The sequence below is a fragment of the Brienomyrus brachyistius genome, chromosome 10, assembly GCF_023856365.1.
Source record: "Brienomyrus brachyistius isolate T26 chromosome 10, BBRACH_0.4, whole genome shotgun sequence".
In the NCBI taxonomy this organism is placed as follows: Eukaryota; Metazoa; Chordata; class Actinopteri; order Osteoglossiformes; family Mormyridae; genus Brienomyrus; species Brienomyrus brachyistius.
Window position 1 is genome coordinate 2885348 of NC_064542.1, and position 27375 is coordinate 2912722.

At 39.9% G+C, this 27375-nt stretch overlaps 2 protein-coding genes across 7 annotated transcripts in view; both read left to right on the forward strand.

Moving 5' to 3' along the window:
* The window catches only part of LOC125750555 (protocadherin alpha-C2-like), a 186409-nt gene that overhangs the window by 64385 nt on the left and 94649 nt on the right, over positions 1-27375 (forward strand). The window contains exon 3 of the transcript XR_007400375.1: positions 718-844. The gene's annotated coding sequence lies outside the window, so the exon portion shown is untranslated. The remainder of the gene's footprint in view (positions 1-717; positions 845-27375) is intronic.
* The window catches only part of LOC125750551 (protocadherin alpha-C2-like), a 138026-nt gene continuing 114348 nt past the window's right edge, over positions 3698-27375 (forward strand). The window contains exons 1-2 of one of the 6 annotated variants that reach the window (XM_049028559.1): positions 3698-6079; positions 11182-11267. In XM_049028559.1, the coding sequence (XP_048884516.1) occupies positions 3781-6079; positions 11182-11267 (2385 nt within the window). In that variant the 5' untranslated portion in view covers positions 3698-3780. Of the gene's footprint in view, positions 6166-8745; positions 11268-13009; positions 15561-18692; positions 21252-27375 lie in introns of those variants that run through there. The other 5 variants (XM_049028558.1, XM_049028556.1, XM_049028557.1 and 2 more) reach the window with 5 other exon arrangements.

A 27375-nucleotide genomic window follows, 5' to 3' on the forward strand; every position in this document is an offset into this window, starting at 1 on the left:
CGCGGTATCTCTGTGTGCTTGTTATGCAAAATTTGTTTTAAATGGTTGATGTCGTCTGTTAATATTTTAATGGAGATCAAAATGTCCTATCGAAACAAAACTAATGAAATGATTTGATCATGATTATGATTTGTTATGTTGATTAGCTATACTCTGTCTTTCTATGTATGATCTATGTCTGGGGGTGGCGGGATGAGTTTTCAGTTCAATGGGCAGCATGTGTGGTATACGCATGGGCCCGCTATGCAGAAATTTTTTTACATAATTCCTTTGTTCCCGCGCGCTATACGCGTGGGCGCGTTATACACGTGTGTGCGTTATATACGTAAAAATACGGTAACTGAAAGCATCCAGTCTATTCCCAATAGGAACTAATTATGGAGAAATAAGGACTGAGAGGTGAATGAGTGACAATGACTGGATAACTCACTCTGTAGTCATTTTGATTTCTGACAATGGAGATCCTTCTCTATTATCAAATGTATCTGTTGAGGGTGTAGTTGCAGAATGAAAGAGAGAGAGAGTTCAGACTCAGTTCAGACCACAACCAACAAAGAAGTTTAAATATGTATTTGCTCATTGTCATTGTGTCAATTTTTATTAAGTTTTATAAGTTTCAAAATGACGCAGGACAGACAGTGGTTTTGGCCAGTACAGTTCCCCTGATGGAGGCTGGTCTTCCTTTAAATCAGCTCAACAATATGATGTTTGTTTTAGCTCAGATGCACTGAAGAGTGACGTGGTGGTTTTTCCAACTCAGCTTCTGCCTGTGGATATGGATCTGATCAGCATTAATGGACCTCACACTTTGAAACAGATATGAATGCTTCCTAAAAGGGAAAAGGTAAGAGCAATTTTCCATGCTTCATTTATGTTCCGTACAGTGCTTCAAGTGGGCAGGTACTCACCAGTACACAGTACCTGCACCTCTTCGGTTTTCTATTAAGAGTAATGGTACTTTTCGCTATCTGCTGATTCTGAATAACAAGGGGAGTACCAGCAACCGGGAACTGAATAACAAGGGGAGTACCAGCACCTGCTAATGAATAACAAGGGGAGTACCAGCACCTGGTACTGAATAAGAAGGGGAGTATGAGCATCTGGTTCTGAATAACAAGGGGAGTACCAGCACCTGGTAATGAATAACAAGGGGAGTACCAGCACCTGGTACTGAATAAGAAGGGGAGTACCAGCATCTGGTTCTGAATAACAAGGGGAGTACCAGCACCTGGTACTGAATAAGAAGGGGAGTACCAGCATCTGGTTCTGAATAACAAGGGGAGTACCAGCACCTGGTACTGAATAAGAAGGGGAGTACCAGCATCTGGTTCTGAATAACAAGGGGAGTACGGGTGCCTGGTTCTGAATAACAAGGGGAGTACTGGCGCCTGGTTCTGAATATCAAGAGGAGTACCAACACCTGTTTCCCCCCCACTTCAAGCACTGGTTCTATGTTCAATAAGTAATTCAATAATTTATGCTTGATGCACTATTTTAAATCAAATCATATTTTATAGAATAATGTTATAATGTAATTATAATGATGTGTGAGTATTCCAAGCTATCAGTGTGCTGAATCATTTTGCTGTATTTGTTTTAAGTCATATCCTTTTCCTTGAGATTTCCCATCTTTAATTATCAATGATAAAGCTTTAGAAATTCTGAGATTATTGAACCAACAACCTCAAATTATGGCAAATATATTCATGACTAATATTATATATTATTTCTGGCAGAGTGCATGAGCTTTTCAGTAATATTTTACTTAAGGCTGTCATGTGCAAGTGGAACTGAGGACATGGTAGTAGGCATGAGGGCAAACATTTTTTTTTATTTACTAAAACAGAACAGGCAAACAAAAAGGATCACATGGGGATGAAGAGGGGAGGCTAGCACACAGAAAACAGGACCACACAACTCCAATGAGGCAACTGGAGATCGCAAGAGGCACTTAAATCCTAGACTAATTAGGGGGCTTGGCGAAAGGCAGCTGGTGTGGATCACAAGAGGGCAAAAACGAGGGGTAAGGCTAACGAAGGCCAGGCGTCGCTTGATGACGCCACACCAGGGAGGAGACAGGAGGATCAGGAAGAGTAGGACATGACAAAGGCATTGTTTTTAGTAATTTAGAAACACATTCATAATGCATTATAATGCATTAATAAAGCATTATAAACATGTCTATAAATATTTAGAAAAGGGCATAACACATTATGGTCATGTTTATTATACATTATGACTGCCCTATGAAACTCTCATCTATAATGCACTACAGACACTATAGACACCTTCATAATGCAGTACAAATCATCCTTAAGTCTTATACCTACCATTATAATGCATTATGAAGATATGTATAGTGCATTATAGATTTAAGCTTCATAAAGGATTCATAATGCATAACTAACATGGCTATAATGTGTTAAGCATTTGATAAATATTTATGCTTTATGAATGAATTATTACTAAAAACATAGCCTTAAGTAAAGTGTTACCAGGTTGCCATTATCTTTGCCCCAACAATCCAGCTTTTTTTATCCCTTCAAGAGTTTCATCCTGGTACCCTCTTGTTGAGAATTGTGCATCGGTCGATATTATTATTATGCTAAAATGAATTCCTTCATCCTTCATTTTTCATGTCTATTTTACAATCTGTGCCTTTCAACAACTTTGTTATTTTTTATGTCCAATGCTGAGTCTCTAATGCTCAACATTGTAAGCATATCTCTGAGATGCTGCTGCCTATTATCTGTACCTATCACAGTTAACAGCTATTGGTTAACAATTAACCAATAGCTACTAGTGTCACCTGGAAGGCAACTAAACATACTTTAACTTAACACTGTAATAATGGCCCTTATTTTACACTTAGTATACACTAGATAACAAGTTACTCAACCTTTAATATTAAAAAAAATCTGACATTATTCTTTTCAACATCAGGGTGTAATTTAAAGGTGTTACTACAGTTTAAATACTGTGACTTGTAACTTGATGTGATTACTTGAGAAGTAATCCAGAATAATTGTAAATGATCATCAAGTGTTAAATGGAATTTCATCCAACTTGACATACAAGTGAGGATCAAAGAGCAAATGGAGTTAAGGACCTTGCCCATGAGCCCAGCAGTAACACGGCTTTATCAGGTGCAGGTACAGAGAGTCCTGGTCTACACAACCACACACCACCATGTAACATAACCATGATGTAACCATAAATAAACCAAATGACTTATCAAAGAAAATTACAAACTTAATAAAGAGTTCAAGAGAATGTTTCCCAGAGGGATTTTAGGACAATCTGTTAAATTGTTTTCAAGTTAACGTTCTCGAGCTGCGTTTGCAGTTAGCTTTAAATTTATCAGCAGAATGTTGTGAAAATGGGCTTATCCTCAGAGTAACCAAGGAGAGGAAATAGGAATAAAAATAAAACAATACATAGAAAATATTTTATAACATCTGTTTTATCAATACACGATTACAGAAGAATATAATGGTACGTTTCCCAAATACTGCAGAATACGCAAACCCTGCAATTCAAAGGTTGCACAGAAAAGGTGCAATACGTAATGTTCCACAAGATGTCTCCGCTGACCGCCAAAGACAAGCACTAGGCTCCACCCCTGGTAAATGTGGTATTGTGGGGCTTTGTTATAAGACACAAGGACGGAAAAAATGACATATTGAATACCATTCGAATCCCCATTTCGGATCCATAATGCTTATTTCGGAAGAGCAGAAAATATAAAAAACGTATTTTGGTGCGTCTGTGGATGGGAAAATGCATCATATCGAGAAGACGAAAACCGAGAGGACGTTTTGTATGTTGCTGTTTCTGCTCCGTTTCTTGGAGGATGTTTCTGGACAACTTACCTATTCGGTTTCAGAAGAAATAGAGCCTGGAACATTTGTGGGGAATGTCGCCAAGAGTCTAAATATCAACGTACAGGAGCTTCAGTCACGTATGTTTCAGATTGTCTCCGGCTCTAAGACAAACTATTTTGAGGTAAATTTAGATGATGGGGTTATATTTGTTAAAGACAGAATAGACAGGGAAGTGCTCTGTTCAAATTCCATTAAATGCATTCTTAATGTGGAAGCCATAATGAATAATCCTTTAAAATTTTATCGTTTAGAAATTAATGTCGTGGATATTAATGATAATTCACCATCATTTATATCTGAATTACAATCAATAAACATTGCCGAGAGCACCTTACCCGGGGTAAGATTTCCATTAGGTGGGGCACGGGATGCAGACGTTGGGAAAAACGCGATTAAAACATACAAACTGAGTCCCAATGAGCATTTTTCTCTAGGGTTGCAGTCTATTGGAGAACAGAGTGAATCTATTGACTTGGTCTTGCAGAAAGCTTTAGACCGAGAGAAACAGTCCGTGATACACCTCCTGCTAACTGCTGTAGATGGTGGGACCCCCCCTAGATCTGGCACATCGGAGATTATTGTTAATGTTCTGGACAATAATGACAACAGTCCAATATTTAGTAGCTCTTTGTATAAAACAAAGATTGCGGAAAATGTAGCAGCTGGAACATCTGTAATCATGTTAAATGCAACAGATTTAGATGACGGGGCAAACAGCGAGATTGTGTACTCCTTCAGTAAACATGAGCAAGGCCAAATTTCGGATGTTTTTGATATTGACCCTCACACGGGACTTATAACCGTTAAAGGAGATATTGATTATGAACTAAAAAATGCATTTGATATCCGCGTTCAAGCAAAAGATAAAGGTCAGCCTCCGATGGCCGCTCACTGTAAAGTGCTTGTTGAAGTGCTGGATCTTAACGACAATTCTCCGGTAATTACATTGAGACCACTTTTAAACACAGTTACAGAAAATGCGAAAGTGGGTACTGCAATAGCTCTTGTAGAGGTCCACGACAAAGACGATGGTCAGAATGGAGCTGTGAATTGCAAATTATATGGAGAGGTACCGTTTAAATTACACGCGAACTATAAGAATTACTACTCTCTTGAAACTGAGCGGCCGCTGGACAGAGAGAGCGCTTCTCAGTACAACGTCACCATCATAGCTACGGATGAGGGGAGCCCGTCTCTGTCCAGCACCAGCGTTATTACTGTACAGGTTTCCGACGTAAATGACAACGCGCCACAGTTTTCCAAGTCAGAGTTGGATGTTTATTTAAAGGAAAACAGTCCGGTTGGATCACTTATACAAACGGTGACAGCGTTTGATGCTGATGCAAATGAGAACGCACAAGTTACATATTCTTTAATGGACGGTAACAGCAAAGGAGCCCCTGTCTCCACCATGATAAACATAAACTCTCTTACTGGGAGTATATACAGCTTGCAGGCTTTTAACTATGAGGAAGTGAAGACTTTCCAGTTTCGAGTCCTGGCATCAGACTCTGGTGTCCCTCCACTAAGCAGTACGGTGACTATTAACGTTTTTATCCTGGATGTGAATGACAACAGCCCTGGGATTCTTCCACCCTATTCTGACCAGGGCTCCGTTCACACGGAAAGCATCCCCTACGCTGCGGAAGCGGGTTACTTTGTGGCGAAGATCAGGGCTGTGGATGCGGATTCTGGATATAATGCTCTGATTTCTTTTCACATTGCGGAGCCCAAAGGAACCAGCCTATTCAGAATTGGTACCAGTACAGGGGAAATAAGAACTAAAAGGCGAATGAGTGACAATGATTTGCGGACCCATCCGTTGGTCATTTTGGTTTCTGATAGCGGAGATCCTTCTCATTCGTCCACAGTGTCTATTGACGTTGTTGTTGTTGAAAATAATGGGGATATAAAGACTCAGTTTAAAGAAAGACCGTTGAAAGAGGATCAGTTTTCCAGTCTACACTTATATCTGCTCATCGCCATTGTGTCAGTTTCTGTGATATTTTTACTCAGCATCTTCAGTCTAATAGCACTGAAGTGTCACAGGACAGACGACTCTTTCGGCAGATACAGCACCCCAGCGATCACCGCACACCCCGACGGAAGCTGGTCTTACTCTAAATCCACGCAGCAGTATGACGTGTGTTTTAGTTCAGATACACTGAAGAGTGATGTAGTAGTTTTCCCAGCGGGTTGTCCGCCCTCGGATGCAGATCTTATCAGCATTAACGAAGTCGACAGTTTCAGACAGAATCAAACATTACCAAGGAGTGAGAAGGTAAGAAAATAGCGTTTCCTTTTCATATTGAAAGGGACTTCCATGGTTTTGCTCTGTGCCTTTAATTTTTTTATTTTTTATTTTTTTATTATTTTTTTTTCCTATCTGGAGTGGTTTTCATCTACAACGTATGAACAGTGGAACAATTGTTGGACAGTCCGTAAAATTCAAAGGTTCAGAAACGACATTCTACTGCACATGTGTTCTTTGAGCTTGATTTATTGATAGATGAAAGCATGTTCCCATTAATAGTTACAATAACGAATCATTTAAAGATTTTTAGAGTTTCTTCGGTACTTGCTGATGGGTGCGCTCCTGCTGCTCCTCCGAAGCAGGCCTAGATTGGGACAAAATAAATTTGCCCCGTACTGTAGGGTCCACTTTATCCCACGATAAATTTTGCTGAGTCAGGGAAAGGGTCCCTCATAATGACTTTTGCTGAGAAGTAAAATTTGCCAATCCCGGGGGAAGAGGTCACCATGTACCAATTGGCCCAACGGGAAAATGCCCGGTATACCAGATGGCCAGTCCAGCTCTGCTAGTTAACACAAGTTTTCCCAGATCTGCAAACTTCCCTTGTGCTTTCGCTGGTAAACAAGGAAATCTGCTTTTTGCTCTGTTTTCAAATATTTAAAGAAAAAACATTTCTATTACATTATAAAATAATTTTCATTCTGATTCTGTTAATTGGCCTAGCGTACATCACCAAATGCTTAATAGTTAATTTGAACTTGAAATTATTGAATTCAGGTTCTTTTATATAAAATATACCGCAGTTTATTTTCACAAAATTGTTGCACATATTAATGAAGATTTTGCTTATTGAGATGCACATTACATGGACAAAAGTAGTGGGACCCCTGGCAATTACACCTACAGTACAAGAACTTTTATGACATCCAATTCTAAACACATAGGCATCAATATGGAGTTGTTCCCCTTTGCAGCTATAACAGCTGCCACTCTTCTGGGAAGCCTTTACACAGGATTTTGGAGTCTGTCTGTGGGAATTTTTGCCCATTCATCCAGAAGAAAATTTGTGCACTGATGTTGCACATGAAGGCCTGACTCACAATCTCCATTCTAGTTCATCCCAAAGGTGTTCAATGGGGCTCTGTGCAAGCCAGTCAAGTTCCCTCACACGAAACTCACCCAATCGTGTCTTTATGGACCTTGCTTTGTGTACTGAGCCACAGTCATACTGGAACAGAAAAGGGCCTTCCTTCCCCAAAACTGTTCCCACAAAGTTGGAAGCATATAATTGTCCAAAATGTCTTTGTATGCTGAAGCATTAAGATTCCCTTCACTAGAACTAAGGGGATGAGCCCAACTCCTGAAAAACAACCCCATACCATTATCCCTCCTGCACCAAATTTTACAGTTGGCAGAATACAGTCAGGCAAGAAACGTTTTCTTGGCTTCTACCAAACCCAGACTCATCCATCACACTGCCAGAGAGGGAAGTTGATTCGTCACTGCAGAGAGCATGTTTCCATTGCTCTGCAGTCCAGCACAGCGTACCTTACACCACTCCATCTGACGTTTGACATTGCACTTGGTGATGTGAGGCTTGCATGCAGCTGCTCGGCCATGGAAGCCCCTTCCATGAAACTCCTGGTGCCCTGTTTCTGTGCTGGTTTTAATGCCAGAGGAAGTGTGGAACTCTTCAGTTATTGAGTCAGCAGAGCACTGGCGACTTTACACACTATGTGCCTCAGCACTGGGTGACCCTGCTCTGTTACTGTACATGATCTGTCACTTTGTGGCTGAGTTTCTATTGTTTCTCTTACCCTGTCGGTTCCTAAATGCTTCCAGTTTGCAAACTGACTTATTTCAAATGTTGTATCTAATGGCAGTACTATGCTTGAATTCACTGAGCTTGTCAGAAGGAGCTATTCTTTCACAAATGTTTATATACCTGATTGTATGTCTAGGTGCTTGATTTTATACACTTGTGCTAGTGGGTATCAATGAATTACCTGAATTCAGTGAAAGAGAGATGTGTCCTAATGCTCATGCCCATGTAATGTATATAACCATGTAATTTAGCGGTATATGGCTCTAATATCGCTTGTACCCAGGGGTGCTTTGATACATAGGTTACTGCACTGCTTCTGGGAGTACCTGTGCCTTTCTATCTTTTTGTCTTGCATTTTCACTTTGAATTTTTATGTGTACGAACTTGTCAAGTGCATTTTTCATCCAAGAATTCTTCCAACGAAATAATTTAAATGGTAGCATAACGCAGAAAAAATCTAATGCTATGAAATCCTGTGCGTCGATTGACTGGTTTAAGTTTAATTGGCCTAATATAACAAAGTCACGGTGTCAGCTTTTAAAGTATATTGATCTTAATAACGTGAAACTGCAAAAGTATTTTTGGGATCAGACCGAATTTTATTGTTTAAGATGCTGGGATTTGTTGGCTGTGTATGTTTTTCCGTGACTATGAGAGTTAGTTTGTCCAAACAAGACCACAAGGTGTCTCTGCTGACCGCTTCAAAATGGTACCGTGATTCGTGCTATCCAAGCTCCTCCTCATTTTCATGGGCAAACTGGTTCCGCAGGGCTTTGTTAGAGAAATACAGGACGTGAAACTGCAGGGGAGGGTAGAAGATATAATTTCTGGTCGAATGAGTATTTTTCATTTTAAACTTCTCATTGTGGATTACAGGTATCACTAAAGGACTCTGTGTTACTCTACTGGTGACGGAACAATGGTTTTTATTAGCAGGAAAAAGTCGGTTAAAAGGATTGGTCTGATGCTGCTATTGCTGTGTTTCGTGAAGGATGTCACTGGACAGCTAACATATTCGGTTTTGGAAGAGGTAGAACCGGGAACCACCGTGGGGAATCTCGTCAAAAACCTAAATATCAACCTTCAGGAGCTTCAGTCCCGTATGTTTCAAATTGTCACCGGCTCCAAGACGAACTATTTTGAGGTAAATTTAGACACTGGCGTTTTGTATGTTACTGAGAGAATAGACAGGGAACTGATATGTCCGAATACCTTAAAATGCATCGTAAATTTGGAAGCTATTATTTACAATCCTCTGAAAGTTTATCATGTGGAAATAAATATACTGGATATTAATGATAATTCACCATTATTTAGAGCTGATTCGCAGTCAATAAAAATTGCAGAAAACACCCTACCTGGGGTAAGATTTCCTTTACTAGGAGCGTACGATCCGGATGTTGAGAAACACGCGATTAAAACATACAAGCTGAGTCCCAATGATCATTTCTCTCTGGTGTTGCATTCCCGGGTAGAACAGAGTGTATCTGCTGAGTTAGTGTTACAGAAACCTCTAGACCGAGAAAAACAATCTGAGATCAAGCTGATTTTAACTGCTGTTGATGGTGGAACTCCGCCTAGATCTGGTACATCAGAGATTATCATTAATGTCCTAGACAATAATGATAATGCGCCTTTGTTTAGCAATTCTTTATATAAAGCTCAGATCTACGAAAATATTCCCGCTGGGACCTCCGTAATCACGTTAAATGCGACAGACTTAGATGACGGTACAAACAGTGAAATTGTTTACTCTATCAGTAAACAGGAGCAGGACCAGATTCTAGACATTTTCTATGTTGACCCTGACACCGGTACTATTACAGTTAAAGGGAATATTGATTATGAGGTGAACAACGCTTTTGAAATCCGCGCAGAAGCGCATGACAAAGGCCAGCCTCCGATGGCCGCCCACTGTAAAGTGCTTGTTGAAGTGATTGATGTTAACGACAATTCTCCGGAAATTACAGTGAAGCCACTTTTAAACACAGTTCAAGAAAATGCGAAAGTGGGTACTGCAATAGCTCTTGTGGAAATTCTTGATAAAGATGGTGGTCAGAACGGCGTTGTGAATTTCAAGATCTCTGGAGAAGTACCGTTTAAATTACAATCAAACTATAAAAAGTACTATTCTTTAGAAGTGGACGGGCCTCTGGACAGAGAGGGCGCTTCTCAGTACAACGTCACCATCATAGCTACGGATGAGGGGAGCCCGCCTCTGTCCAGCACCAGCATTTTTGAGGTACTGGTCTCTGACGTAAATGACAACGCGCCACAATTTTCCCAGCCAGAGTTTAATATTCATGTAAAGGAAAACAGTCCGGTTGGAGCTCTTTTGCAAACGGTGACGGCGTTCGATGCTGATGCAAATGAAAACGCACAAGTTACATATTCTTTAATGGACGGTAACAGCAAAGGAGCCCCTGTCTCCACTATGATAAACATAAACTCTCTTACTGGGAGTATATATAGCTTGCAGGCTTTTAACTATGAGGAAGTGAAGACTTTCCAGTTTCGAGTCCTGGCAACAGACTCTGGTGTCCCTCCACTAAGCAGTACGGTGACTATTAACGTTTTTATCCTGGATGTGAATGACAACAGCCCTGGGATTCTTCCACCCTATTCTGACCAGGGCTCCGTTCACACGGAAAGCATTCCCTACGCTGCGGAAGCGGGTTACTTTGTTGCCAAGATCAGGGCTGTGGATGCCGACTCTGGATATAATGCTCTGATTTCTTTTCACATTGCAGAACCAAAAGGATCCAATCTATTTAGAATTGGAACCAGTACCGGAGAGATAAGAACTAAAAGGCGAATGAGTGACAATGATTTGCGGACCCATCCGTTGGTCATTTTGGTTTCTGATAGCGGAGATCCTTCTCTTTCGTCCACAGTGTCTGTTGACGTTGTTGTTGTTGAAAATAATGGGGATATAAAGACTCAGTTTAAAGAAAGACCGTTGAAAGAGGATCAGTTTTCCAGTCTGCACTTATATCTGCTCATCGCCATTGTGTCAGTTTCTGTGATATTTTTACTCAGCATCTTCAGTCTAATAGCACTGAAGTGTCACAGGACAGACGACTCTTTCGGCAGATACAGCACCCCAGCGATCACCGCACACCCCGACGGAAGCTGGTCTTACTCTAAATCCACTCAGCAGTATGACGTGTGTTTTAGTTCAGATACACTGAAGAGTGATGTAGTAGTTTTCCCAGCAGGTTGTCCGCCTCTAGATGCAGATCTAATCAGCATTAGCGAAGTCGACACTTTCAAACAGAATCAAACGTTACCAAAAAGCGAAAAGGTAAGCATGCAATTTTTTTACATTAATATGGACTGTATATATTTGCATCGTGTATATAATATATGTTTTTTCTGCCGTCAACGAAAATATATTTATTTGGATTGATTTGGAAATCAATCAATTTATTTAATATGGACAATTTTCACAACATCTATCTATCCATCTATCTATCTATCTATCTATCTATCTATCTATCTATCTATCTATCTATCTATCTATCTATCTATCTATCTATCTATCTATCTATCTATCTATCTATCTATCTATCTATCTATCTATCTATCTCTAAGTAGTTTTAATTCAGAAAAGGCGAAAATACCTTTTTTTGCTACTTGTTGAACTCTTATCTGCAGCACTGCAGTGCCTCATCAAGACCTCTCTCGTTACTCGAGTAAAATTCGAAGTGAGTTCGACTTTCTCTAGCCATTCATTGATCTTGCCTGTATTTGCTCTATTAAAACATTATAAAACTAAGAAAACCCCAGATTCACAAATTCGGTTTTGTTTGTGAAATTAAATTGCAAATCAGTTGCCAACTGTACGGAGATTCATTTTCCCTGTGTTCTCGGTAATTTATGAAGTCTACTTGAGTAGGTTTTTTAATGCAGAAGTATGGGGCGCCGTTTGTAAAGATAGTAGACATTTTTGTATTTGACACTTTTTCAACATTTAGTGCAATTTATACTATTACTATTTATTACTATATACTATTTAAATTTACATGTGATAAACAATTTTGAACATAATCTACACAGCAAAAAAAACCTGATGATCCACAACAGCATTTACTTCTAGCTAAATGTCAGAAAATTGCACTAAATGTTGAAAAAGTGGCAAATACAAAAATGTTTGCTACCTTTACAAACGGTGCCCCATACAGAAGTGGCTAATCGAGAGAGTTCCCGGTGGGCCACCCTGATCTTGGGCCGATGCAGAAGGTGGGGGAGAAGTTTTTTGTTAACGCAATAGCAGGCAGAAATACTGACCGCGCGGTCGATCTTTCCCCCGCCGCTCTTATTGTCAGCCATCCCCCCCCGACCCCGATTGGATAAATGGTAGGCCTACCGGAGTGTGACATTCTAGTGCTGAAATCCAGATCCACTCTTTCCCGGACGTTTATAGCCCCTTGTTTAACTATTCCCCTGCCCCCACCACCGATTTCATAATGTTATACACGGATTGTGAAATTATTGATCTGGACCTTCTAGATAATTTTTATCATGTCTTAAGCTTATTGGTTATTACAGTCGAATTCGTGTATGTATACAGTCGGCTTTGCCTTATTATTACACATCACAGTCTCTGACATTTAAGAACATTTGTTTCAATACCAGAAATTTCTATATTAATGGGTCAATAGTTTAAACGAATTCTGCTTCTGAGAAATTTGCCAACTATCCGCAATTTGATGGTTGGTAAAATGCAGGACATTGCAGTATTGTGAATATGCGTTGAGTATGTGACACAAGTTTAACAACCTTGACTACGTCACATCTTCGGTTTTTTAATATATTGGAGTAAAGTTACTTGAAGTTACAGATATACTTTTTGGGACCAGGTAAAATATTGTAATTTAAGATGCTGGGATTCATTTGCAGTACAGATAGGCGTACTTGCTTAACTGTGAGAGTTAGTTTGTCCAGATATGGCCACACGGTGTCTCTGCTGACCGCTTCAAAACGGTACAGTGTTTCATGTCATCCAAGTTCTTCAAGCTCCTCCTCATTTCCATGGGCGAGCTATTTACGCGAGGCTTTGTTAGAGAAACACAGGACGTGAAACAGCAGAATATAGCAAAAGGCTCATATTCAGCATGAAACCATTTCTGTTTTTCTTTTATACTGTACAGTGTGGATTACAAACATTGTAGATGAGCTCTTTCGTGATCCTACAGAGGGAGGCGTAACGATGCAATTTTTTACCAGGGAAAAGACGGTTAAAATAATTCGTTTGATTCTGTTCCTGCTGTGTGTCGTGGAAGATGCTACTGGACAGCTAACATATTCGATTTTGGAAGAGGTAGAACCGGGAACCACTGTGGGGAATCTCGCCAAAAACCTAAATATCAACTTACAGGAGCTGCAGTCACGTATGTTTCAAATTGTCACCGGTTCCAAGACAAAGTATTTTGAGGTAAATTTAGACACTGGCCTTTTGTATGTTAATGAGAGAATAGACAGGGAAGTGATATGTCCGAATACCTTGAAATGCATCTTAAATTTAGAAGTTATCATTCATAACCCTTTGCAAGTATATCGTGTGGAAATAAATATATTGGATATTAATGATAATTCACCTTTATTTAGAGCGGAATCACAATCGATAAATATTGGAGAAAACACCTCACCCGGGGTTAAATTTCCTTTACTTGGAGCGTACGATCCCGATGTTGGGAAAAACGCGATTAAAACGTACAAGCTGAGTCCTAATGAGCATTTCTCACTAACGTTACACTCGGGGGGAGAACAGAGTGTATCTGCTGAGTTAGTGCTGCAGAAGCCTCTAGACCGAGAGAAACAATCTGTGATTCCGCTGCTTTTAACTGCTGTAGACGGTGGGACTCCGCCGAAATCTGGTACATCGGAAATTATAATTAGTGTTTTGGATATAAACGATAATCCTCCAGCATTCAGCAGCTCATTATATAAAGCCCGTATTTACGAAAATGTTCCACCTGGAACCTCTCTAATCACTTTAAATGCAACCGATGTGGATGAGGGGTTGAACAGTGACATTGTATATTCCTTCAGTAAACATGAGCAGGAACAAATTTTCAACATTTTTTATATTGACCCTCAGATTGGAACTATTACAGTTAAAGAAAATATTGATTATGAGTTGAACAATGCTTTTGAAATCCGTGCAGAAGCGCGTGACAAAGGCCAGCCTCCGATGGCCGCGCACTGTAAAGTGCTTATTGAAGTGATTGATGTTAACGACAATTCTCCGGAAATTATAGTGAAGCCACTTTTAAATACAGTTCAAGAAAATGCGAAAGTGGGTACTGCAATAGCTCTTGTGGAAATCCTTGATAAAGATGGGGGCCAGAATGGTGTTGTGAATTGCAAAATAGCTGGAGAGGTGCCGTTTAAATTACAAACAAACTATAAGAAGTACTATTCTTTAGAAGTGGACGGGCCTCTGGACAGAGAGAGCGCTTCTCAGTACAACGTCACCATCATAGCTACGGATGAGGGGAGCCCGCCTCTGTCCAGCACCAGCATTTTTTTCATTCTGATCTCTGACGTAAATGACAACGCGCCACAATTTTCCCAGCCAGAGTTTAATATCCATGTAAATGAAAACAGTCCGGTTGGAGCTCTTTTGCAAACGGTGACGGCGTTTGATGCTGATGCAAATGAAAACGCACAAGTTACATATTCTTTAATGAACGGTAACAGCAAAGGAGCCCCTGTGTCCACCATGATAAACATAAACTCTCTTACTGGGAGTATATACAGCTTGCAGGCTTTTAACTATGAGGAAGTGAAGACCTTCCAGTTTCGAGTCCTGGCAACAGACTCTGGTGTCCCTCCACTAAGCAGTACGGTGACTATTAACGTTTTTATCCTGGATGTGAATGACAACAGCCCTGGGATTCTTCCACCCTATTCTGACCAGGGCTCCGTTCACACGGAAAGCATTCCCTACGCTGCGGAAGCGGGTTACTTTGTGGCGAAGATCAGGGCTGTGGATGCGGATTCTGGATATAATGCTCTGATTTCTTTTCACATTGCGGAGCCCAAAGGAACCAGCCTATTCAGAATTGGTACCAGTACCGGGGAAATAAGAACTAAAAGGCGAATGAGTGACAATGATTTGCGGACCCATCCGTTGGTCATTTTGGTTTCTGATAGCGGAGATCCTTCTCTTTCGTCCACAGTGTCAATTGACGTTGTTGTTGTTGAAAATAATGGAGATATAAAAACTCAGTTTAAAGAAAGACCGCTGAAAGAGGATCGGTTTTCCAGTTTGCACTTATATCTGCTCATCGCCATTGTGTCAGTTTCTGTGGTATTTTTACTCAGCATCTTCAGTCTAATAGCACTGAAGTGTCACAGGACAAGCGACTCTTTCGGCAGATACAGCACTCCAGCGATCACCGCACACCCCGACGGAAGCTGGTCTTACTCTAAATCCACGCAGCAGTATGACGTGTGTTTTAGTTCAGATACACTGAAGAGTGATGTAGTAGTTTTCCCAGCGGGTTATCCGCCTCTAGATGCAGATTTAATCAGCATTAACGAAGTCGACAGTTTCAAAGAAAATCAAACGTTACCCAAAAGTGAAAAGGTAAGAATAGAGGTTATTATTTTTCATCGCTATGGACTGTATGAGTGTATGTCTGTTTTCTCCGTTGAAGTAGCATTTCTGAAATTCTAGGAAATTAATCATTGTGCTGAATGAGTTCCAAAATGTTTCCATCTATCTGTCATGTTTTTAACTTTGATAACCAGAAAATAGCTTTTCCTTTTAGTTCTTGCTGAACTGTAACAATGTACACAGATAAGAATCCTCCATAGCAGTTTTTCAGATTCGTAAACTTCCTTTGTACTGGATTTAATTCTTATTCTCTGTATGTTTTAGCACCGTGTTTCATTTCAGTTAATTCGCAGGTCTCCAGCAGGGAATCTCTGATTGTTGAAATGCGGAAGTACTTTTATACTGTATCTTTATTAGGAACACCCTTCTTATACTGAGTACCATCCCCACCTTTTTTAAATCTGTAGCAATTCTCATCCTTGCTTTCATTATCTGATTGCATAACCTAATTGCTACTTATTTGTCAGCTACACCTTCATGCAGTTCATTCCCATTCCACTTTATTCCAATGGTGCTCTACTCAATTCATATACTGTGTGGTGACAGGGAATGACATCGACATACATTGAACTCATTGTCATGTTTATGGAACTAGTTTGACTTGACTTGTTGCTCATTATCCTGCTGCTGGATAGCAGATGGATCACCTAAAAGGATGCACATGATCATTACCAGTACTCATATCGGCTGTGCCATTTGAACAATGCACGATTGGTAACAAGGGGCCCAATGTGTGCTTTGAAAACATTCAATACACCATTACACCACCAGCAGCAGCCTGAAAAGACAGATTGGAAGTATCTATTTATGCTATTTATGCCAAATCCTGACTACTATCTGCGTGTTGCAGCAGATATTGAGATTCATCAAACCAGGGAGATGTTCCATAAGTTAGCTGGGTTAACTTAAGCTAGAAGTAATGATCTTCCAATAAGAGTTTAAGCAAGGAGCATTCCTATTTGACAACTACTAATACACAGGAGTTAAAGCCGATGTGGTCTTCTGCTTTTATAGCCCACCCGCCTCAATGTTCGACATGTTGTGCATTTTTAACTCATTGCTGTTTGCGTTACTGTGATCTTCCTTTCCGCTCAGCCAATCTGCCCATTCTTCTCTGACCTCGCATAGCAACACGGGCTTCACTCCATAAAACTCCCAAACCCTGGATGTTTTTGTTCTTTCTTTCCTTTCTTTTTACATTTTACAGAAATCTCTGCAAGCCCTCAGAATTGCGATGTGTGAAAATCCTCCATTTCTGAAATACTCAAAGCACTCCGTCTGGCACCAACAACGTCACGGTCAAAAGAACATAGACGGCATCTTTCTCTCATTCTAATGTTTGACCAGCCTGAACAATGACCAAAGTTCTTAACCTGTGTCTGCATGAGTTTCTGCACCAAGCTGCTGCCACATGATTAGCTGATAAGATATTTACATTAGCGAGCTGTCATAAGAAAAACTTAAGTAGCCAGTAGGTGAATATAGACATTTATGGCACAGTAAATGCTATAAAGCATACTTGACATTCAGTGTGGTCATTTTAAACATGCCATTGTGTAACAGCTGCCACCAGTAGCATGAATTCATTTCCCTGTGTTTTCTGTCTTTATAGAAAGATAACATGAGTAAATTCACAACACATTTAATTTTTTCCTGCTATCATGCTATTTTAGTCATATATATATAGGACCTTTTATGATATTCCACTCTAAATCCATAGGCATCAATATGGAGTTGGTGCCTCCTTTGCAGTTATAACAGCAGGGAATCTTCTGGGAAGGTTTTCCACTGGATTTTGGAGTGTGTCTGTGGGAATATTTGGCCATTCATCCAGAAGAGCATTTGTGAGGTCAGGCCCGCAGACTGGCTCTCTATCTCTGTTGTAGTTCACCCCAAAGGTGTTCGATGGGGTTGAGGTCAGGGATCTGTATGGGCCAGTCAAGTTCTCTCACAGGAAACACATCCAATAGTGTCTTTATTGACATTGCTTTGTTTACTGGGGCATAGTAATGCTGGAACAGAAAAGGTTCTTCCCCAAACTGTTCCCACAAAGTACGATGCAAAGAAATGTCCAGAATATCTTGGTATGCCGAAGCATTAAGAGATCCCTTCATTGGAACTAAGGACCCAAGCCCAACCCCAGCAAACCATTATCCCTCCCGAACCCATCTTTACAGTTTCCACAGTGCAGTCAGGCTGGTAAAGCTCTCCTGGCATCCGCCAGACTCGTCCATCAGAATGCCAGACAGAGAAGCAGAATTTTTTCACTCTTAAGAACACTTTTCCACCTCTCCAGAGTCCAGTGTTGGCATGCTTTACACCACTCCATCTGACGCTTGGCATTGCACTTGGTGATGAGTGTCCTGCATGCACCTGCTCAGCTATGGAAGCCATGAAGCTCCCAGCACACAGTTATTGTGCTGGGGTTAATGCCAGAGTAAGTTTGGAACTCTGTAGTTATTGAGTTAACAGAACGTTGGCGACTTTGACGCACTATGTACCTCAGCACTCGGTGACCCCGCTCTGTTACTTTATGTGGTCTGTCACTTCATGGCTGAGTTTCTGTTGTTCCTAAACGCTTCCACTTTGCAATAATGCCACTTACAGTTGACTGTGGAATGTCCAGCAGGGAAGAAATTTCACAAAATGACTTTATTGCAAAGGTGGCATCCTATGACAGCACCATGCTTAAATTCACTGACCTCTTCAGAATGACCCATTCTGTCACAAATGTTTATAAACCTGACTGCATGGCTAGATTATACACACCTATGGCAATGGGTCTGAATGAAACACCTGGATTCAATGATTAAGAGGTGTGTTAATGTAGTCTACATATACTGTAGAACACAGATATAAATCATTTAGCTTAATGGTTGGTAGTAAGAATGTTATATTCACCTCCTAACAATAGTGATACTCCATCGTCTTCTACTCTTGTAACGTTTTGGAGTAAAATAATCTAAAGCTATAGATATATTTTTGAGAAGTACTCATAATATTTTAATTTAAGATACTGAGATTCGTTGGTTATATAAAAAATGTAGTTTTTCCAGATATAACCACACGGTGTCTCTGTTGACCGTCCCAAAACCAATTGAGCGTCATCGAACTCCTGCAAGCTCCACCTCATCTCCATGGGCGAGTTAGTTACGTGGGGCTTTGTTAGAGAACGACAGGACTTGAAACTGAAAGGGAGGACAGAGGATTTCCTTTTGAACAGCTCTGTGTGGATTACATGTATTACAAATGATCTCTATGCTGATCTTATGGTGAGGAAAAATGCGTTTGGTCGCCAGGAAAAAATCGGTCAATATAATTCGTCTGATACTGTTCCTGCTGCGTTTCATAAAGGATGTCACTGGACAGCTAACATATTCCGTTTCAGAAGAGGTGGAACCAGGGACCGCTGTGGGGAATCTCGCCAAAAACCTAAACATCAACATTCAAGAGCTTCAGTCACGTATGTTTCAAATTGTCACAGGGTCAAAGACAAAGTATTTTGAGGTAAATTTGGACACTGGCGTTTTATATGTTAATGAACGAGTAGACAGAGAAATCGTCTGTCCAAGTGTCGTTAAATGTATCATTAATTTGGAAGCTATCATTCATAATCCTTTGAATGTTTATCGTGTGGAAATAAATATTTTGGATATTAATGATAATTCCCCATCATTTAAAGCTGAAACGCAAGCAATAAATATTGCTGAGAGCACTTTACCCGGGGTTAGATTTCCGTTACGTGGGGCCTACGATCTGGATGTGGGGAAAAATGCTATTAAAACGTACAAGCTGAGTCCCAATGAGCATTTCTCGCTAACGTTGCACTCCGGGGGAGATCAAAGTGTTTCTGCTGAGTTGGTGTTGCAGAAACCTCTAGACCGAGAAAAACAATCGGACATAAAGCTTCTTCTAACTGCTGTTGATGGTGGGTCTCCTCCGAAATCTGGTAACTCAGAAATTATCATTAATGTCCTAGACAATAATGATAATACGCCTGTATTTAGCAACTCCTTATATAAAGCTCAAATCTTGGAAAACATTCCCACCGGAAGCCTTGTAATTACGCTAAATGCGACAGACTTGGATTACGGGACAAACAGTGAAATTGTGTACTCCTTTAGTGAAGACGACCAAATCTTAGAGATTTTCTATATTGACTCAGAGACTGGAGCAATTACAGTTAAAGGAAATATTGATTATGAGTTGAACAATGCTTTTGAAATCCGAGCAGAAGCGCATGACAAAGGTCAGCCTCCGATGGCCGCGCACTGTAAAGTGCTTATCGAAGTGATTGATGTTAACGACAATTCTCCGGAAATTATAGTGAAGCCACTTTTAAACACAGTTCAAGAAAATGCGAAAGTGGGTACTGCAATAGCTCTTTTGGAAGTCCACGATAAAGATGGTGGTCAAAATGGCGCGGTGAATTGCAAAATAGCTGGAGAGGTGCCGTTTAAATTACAAACAAACTATAAGAATTACTATTCTTTAGAAGTGGACAGACTGTTGGACAGAGAGAGCGCTTCTCAGTACAACATCACCATCATAGCTACGGATGAGGGGAGTCCGCCTCAGTCCAGCACCAGCGTTATTACTGTACAGGTTTCCGACATAAATGATAACGCGCCACAGTTTTCCAAGCCGGAGTTGGATGTTTATTTAAAGGAAAACAGTCCGGTTGGATCACTTATACAAACGGTGACAGCGTTTGATGCTGATGCAAATGAAAACGCAAAAGTTACATATTCTTTAATGGACGGTAACAGCAAAGGAGCCCCTGTCTCCACCATGATAAACATAAACTCTCTTACTGGAAGTATATACAGCTTGCATGCTTTTAACTATGAAGATATCAAAATGTTCCAGTTTCGAGTCCTAGCAACGGATTCTGGTGTCCCTCCACTAAGCAGTACGGTGACTATTAACGTTTTTATCCTGGACGTGAATGACAACAGCCCTGGGATTCTTCCACCCTATTCTGACCAGGGCTCCGTTCACACGGAAAGCATTCCCTACGCTGCGGAAGCGGGTTACTTTGTGGCGAAGATCAGGGCTGTGGATGCCGATTCTGGATATAATGCTCTGATTTCTTTTCACATTGCGGAACCCAAAGGAACCAGCTTATTCAGAATTGGTACCAGTACCGGTGAAGTAAGAACTAAAAGGCGAATGAGTGACAATGATTTGCGGACTCATCCATTGGTCGTTTTGGTTTCTGATAACGGAGATCCTTCTCTTTCGTCCACAGTGTCAATTGACGTTGTTGTTGTTGAAAATAATGGAGAAATAAAAACTCAGTTTAAAGAAAGACCGCTGAAAGAGGATCGGTTTTCCAGTTTGCACTTATACCTGCTCATCGCCATTGTGTCAGTTTCTGTGGTATTTTTACTCAGCATCTTCAGTCTAATAGCACTGAAGTGTCACAGGACAAGCGACTCTTTCGGCAGATACAGCACCCCAGCGATCACCGCACACCCCGACGGAAGCTGGTCTTACTCTAAATCCACTCAGCAGTATGACGTGTGTTTTAGTTCAGATACACTGAAGAGTGATGTAGTAGTTTTCCCAGCGGGTTGTCCGCCTCTAGATGCAGATCTAATCAGCATTAGCGAAGTCGACACTTTCAAACAGAATCAAACATTACCAAAAAGCGAAAAGGTAAGAATATTTTTTTTCTTTAATCTGTACTGTATATATTTGTACCGTGCATATAGTAATGTGAATATATCTTCGTTTTCTGCATCAGTGAAAAAGTGTAGTAACTCCTGGAAATTAATCAATTTATTCAGTAAGGCCAAGTTGCGGGATCTATCTATCTATCTATCTATCTATCTATCTATCTATCTATCTATCTATCTATCTATCTATCTATCTATCTATCTATCTATCTATCTATCTATCTATCTATTCCTTCGTAGTTTTCATTTGCAGAATTTGAAAATAGCTAGGCTACTTGCTGCACTTTTCCGCAGATTTTGAAACCTTCTGTGTACCTTTGTCACTTCAAAAACCCAATTTTCCCCAGTTTTAATCTGTTCTATACATCTCCTGTATTATGTTGCTTTTACACATGCTGTAGTAGATCAACTGCCACCAGTACCAAGATTTATTGCCCCCGCGTTTTCTCTCTTTTATAAAGTGAACCCGAATATATTTATAGCCAATGTTTAAGTATTTTCCCCCGACATCATAATTGTATATGCTGAATCTGAATTTATCGTTGTATTTATTGAATTTATTGTTTTATTTATTGATCTAATTTTGTCCTATAACATTTCTCATTAAATATTTTAGTGTCATATTTAGGTATGTATAAAAGAGTGCAGATTTGCGACGGTGCGATAGGAACATGCCCCTACCAATTTCTTAAGAGTAGCGTGTGTGTGTGTGTGTGTGTTTTGGGGGTTGGGCCTGATTTCGTCCCCTGCAATGTTGTGACCAAGCATATACATTTAGGTATCTATAACAAGAGCGAACATTTGCGAACATGTCCCTACTAATTTTTTAAGAGGATCTCGTGTGATTATGTGTTTGTGCGCGTATCTATTTTGGCGGTGGGTTCGAGCCAGACTCGGTCCCTAGCAATGCCGTGAACAAACCTACGCCCTTGATATATAATGTCAGTTCTGTGCGTGTGGCTTTCTGCCAGGTTGTATTTTTCATTAAACTTTACTGTGTCTGATGTGATGGATGTAATGGACATTTTGCCTGAATATCATGCAGCAATATTTCTTACAGTGGGCATACACATAAAATGTATTTTGCTAACCTTTATTTCGTCCAACATACGATAATTTAACGGTTGGTAGAATGCAGGTCATTTCTGTGTTATAGAACATCTTGAGCTCTTTCAGTGATTTAAATTTAACACTCGTGAAATTTTTACGTCTTCTGCTTTTTTTTTAATATATACGGGACTAAGTCATATGTGAATCACTTGATGAGGCACTGAAACTTAGTAATAACTGAGTTACTATTGAAGTAAAAATGATGAACAAATCATGAACAAATATAGTTGAGATAAAAGATGCGTCATGATTAATTAATGGTGAGTAAATGTGAGGTCAGTTTTTCCACTTGGATTATTCATTACTTGTTCCTTCAGTAGTTCAGAATGGTTTACGGAAGTAACAGATTTAGTAACAAATATAGTAACTGCTTGGGATAAAACACGCGTCAAGATTCATTAATTGTGAGTTAACATGAAATAGTATATAACTAAAACATAGTTTGCGGTTAATTAACAAATAAGTAACAGTATAATATTATGTTCTTTGTGCCCCGTCAAGTAAAGTGTTACCGTAATATGAAACTACGTATGTGTTTTTCGGAACTACACAAAATATTGTAGTTTCAGATTCTGGAATTCATTGATGGTATAAATAATGGTGAAACAGTGAAAGTCACTTTGTCCAGATTTGACCACACGGTGTCTCTGCTGACCGCCTCAAAAAGATACCACGTTTCCTGTTGCCGAAATCCTGCAAGCTCCTCCTCATTTCCATGGGCGAGCTGGTAATGCGAGGCTTTGTTAGAGAATCGGTGGACGTGAATCTGCAGGGGAAAGTGGAAGGTTAGATATCCGAATGACATAGTATTTTTCCTTTTAATCTCCACTGTGTGGATTACAAATGCTACACGTGATCTCTATTTTAATCTTGTATAGTAACGGAAGAATGGATCTCATCGCCAGGAAAAAATCTGTTAAGGTAATTCGCCTGATGCTTCTGCTGTGTTTTGTGGAGGATGTCACTGGACAGCTAGCATACTCGGTTTCGGAAGAGGTAGAACCGGGAACCACAGTGGGAAATATCGCCAAAAACCTAAATATGAACTTACAGGAGCTGCAGACACGTATGTTTCAAATTGTCACCGGCTCCAAGACAAAGTATTTTGAGGTTAATTTAAACACTGGCTTTTTGTATGTTATTGACAGAATAGACAGAGAAGTCATTTGTCCAAATGTCTTGAAATGCGTCGTTAATTTGGAAGCTATCATTCATAATCCATTGAAAGTTTATCGTGTTGAAATAAATATTTTGGATATTAATGATAATTCACCATCATTTCGATCTGAATCGCAATCAATAAATATTGCTGAGAGCACCTTACCCGGGGTTAGATTTTCTTTGCGTGGGGCGTACGATGCGGATGTTGGGAAGAACGCGATTAAAACGTACAAACTGAGCCCCAGTGAGCATTTCTCACTAACGTTACACTCCAGGAGTGAACAGAGTGTATCTGCTGAGTTGGTGCTGCAGAAGCCTCTGGACCGAGAGAAACAATCTGTGATTCAGCTGCTTTTAACTGCTGTTGACGGTGGGACTCCGCCGAAGTCTGGCACATCGGAAATTATAATTAATATTCTGGATATTAATGATAATACTCCAGCATTTAGCAGCTCATTGTATAAAGCCCGTATTTACGAAAATGTTCCAATAGGAACTCATCTTATTACACTGAATGCAACCGACTTGGATGATGGAACAAACGGTGAAATTGTGTACTCCTTCAGTGAAGATGAGCAGGACCAAATATTAGACATTTTCCATATTGACCCGCAGACTGGAACTGTTTCAGTTAAAGGACGTATTGATTATGAGGTGAACAACGTTTTTGAAATCCACGCAGAAGCGCATGACAAAGGCCAGCCTCCAATGGCCACGCACTGTAAAGTGCTTGTTGAAGTGTTGGATGTTAATGACAATTCTCCTGAAATTACAGTGACATCACTTTTAAATACAGTTAAAGAAAATGCGAAAGTGGGTACCGCACTAGCTCTTGTGGAAGTCCATGATAGCGATAGTGGACAGAATGGCGTTGTGAATTGTAAAATATCTGGTGAAGAACCGTTTAAATTACATACAAACTATAAGAATTATTATTCTTTAGAAGTGGACGGACCTCTGGACAGAGAGAGCGCTTCTCAGTACAACGTCACCATCATAGCTACGGATGAGGGGAGCCCGCCTCTGTCGACCACCAGCATTTTTTTGATACTGGTCTCTGACGTAAATGACAACGCGCCACAATTTTCCCAGCCAGAGTTTAATATTCATGTAAAGGAAAACAGTCCGGTTGGAGCTCTTTTACAAACGATGACGGCGTTCGATGCTGATGCAAATGAAAACGCACAAGTTACATATTCTTTAATGGACGGTAACAGCAAAGGAGCCCCTGTCTCCACTATGATAAACATAAACTCTCTTACTGGGAGTATATACAGCTTGCAGGCTTTTAACTATGAGGAAGTGAAGACTTTCCAGTTTCGAGTCCTGGCAACAGACTCTGGTGTCCCTCCACTAAGCAGTACGACGACTATTAACGTTTTTATCCTGGATGTGAATGACAACGGCCCTGGGATTCTTCCACCCTATTCTGACCAGGGCTCTGTTCACACGGAAAGCATCCCCTACGCTGCGGAAGCGGGTTACTTTGTTGCCAAGATCAGGGCTGTGGATGCCGACTCTGGATATAATGCTCTGATTTCTTTTCACATTGCAGAACCAAAGGGGTCTAATCTATTCAGAATTGGAACCAGTACCGGGGAGATACGAACTAAAAGGCGAATGAGTGACAATGATTTGCGGACCCATCCGTTGGTCATTTTGGTTTCTGATAGCGGAGATCCTTCTCTTTCGTCCACAGTGTCTGTTGACGTTGTTGTTGTTGAAAATAATGGAGATATAAAAACTCAGCTTAAAGAAAGACCGCTGAAAGAGGATCGGTTTTCCAGTTTGCACTTATACCTGCTCATCGCCATTGTGTCAGTTTCTGTGATATTTTTACTCAGCATCTTCAGCCTAATAGCACTGAAGTGTCACAGGACAGACGACTCTTTCGGCAAATACAACACCCCAGCGATCACTGCACACCCCGACGGAAGCTGGTCTTACTCTAAATCCACTCAGCAGTATGACGTGTGTTTTAGTTCAGATACACTGAAGAGTGATGTAGTAGTTTTCCCAGCGGGTTGTCCGCCTCTAGATGCAGATCTAATCAGCATTAGCGAAGTCGACACTTTCAAACAGAATCAAACGTTACCAAAAAGCGAAAAGGTAAGCATACATTTTTTTACCTTAATATGGACTGTATATATTTGCATCGTGTATATAATATGTTTTTTTCTGCCGTCAACGAAAATATATTTATTTGGATTGATTTGGAAATCTATCAATTTATTTAATATGGACAATTTTCACAACATCCATCTATCTATCTATCTATCTATCTATCTATCTATCTATCTATCTATCTATCTATCTATCTATCTATCTATCTATCTATCTATCTATCTATCTATCTATCTATCTATCTATCTATCTATCTATCTATCTATCTATCTATCTATCCTTATTTAGAATAATTGAAAATGTCTTTTTATTTCTTGCTGAATTCTTATCTGCTACCCTGCGCAGTGGTTTCTCGTAAGCGTATTTTCCGAGATTTTGATACCTTCTTTGTAGTTTTGGAAGTTCGTAAACTCAATTTTCCCATTTTTATCCGTGCTATGCCTCTGAAATACAACACTCTGCAAAAGTTTTAGGCAGTCAAAGGACACGTCTAAAGCTATTTAACTGGGCAGTAAATCCGTCTGTGCTGGAAACAAAAACACACGTTAGCATCACAATATATACTTTACAAATGATTCGAGTGGATATTAAGTAACGCTTAAAATAAAAATGTTTCTCCGCATAACACTATATAATTTGTTAGATGTTCCATCATAGTTAGTTAACAACTTATTTTTCAAAGTTAGTCAAAATAAACAATAAAGAAAACGTTTTCAACTGAATTATGCATGTATTTTGAACAAATATTTCTGTTCTCACTTAGCATCTGAAAAATTCCAAGTTACTGCAATTTCTGGAAGTTTTATTTGGCAGCTTTTGCGCTTTTCTATTCCGGCTTTTGGCTTCTAATTTCCGTACACAGTTTAAACTAAGAAACACTCTGAACTTAATATAATTGCCTAGCGATTTAAGAATTGCCTGTGCATAACATGCAATGTCAGTTTTAGTATCACACATCTTTCAGAGATGCGCTGAGCATGCAGGAACATCGTGTATTCCCCTAATATTTAATATTTGTTATATATTTCCCAGTTTTCGTATTTGTGTTTGTCCATGTTTTGCATGAACTCTTTCCGATCCTCGCATGTCTTTATCGTTGTATAAATTACCCACCGTGTGTGTACTTCACAGTCCAGCGTCAGACGTCCTCGTGTTGAATGCGATGTGGATCTTATTGGGTTTCTGTCCTATTTTTGTTAAAAGCTCAGTAAAAACATCTTGCTCTTTCGTACAAGATAGTGTTACAGTTATATATTTCCACTATCGATTTTTACACTAGTAAAATACCGAAATTTTGGGGTACTTGATTTGGGGGGAATGGTCCTAAGATGACATTAAAATAAAGATAGTTTAATAAAGATGAAATAAGACGTAATTTCCATTCAAAAGTTGTAATGATAAGAGTTATTTTAACTTAATTAGATTATAGAAGTAAAGACAAACAGTTTTGCCTATACTCAAATGTTTGATTTTAAAATACTCATATAATTTACTCAATAATTGAAACTGGAATAACTTTAAAACAGTATGCAAGTTAACTTTTTTTAAGTTGAGACAACGAATTTTTTAGTGTATGCAAATTAACAGTAACGCAATAGAAACAACCAGGTTTTTTTCCATTCTCCAAAAAGTTACTGTTATCTTCTTGGATGGATATATGAACATTCTGAACACCGCTTCAGTTCCCAAACCTCTCTCCAGGGGCACCT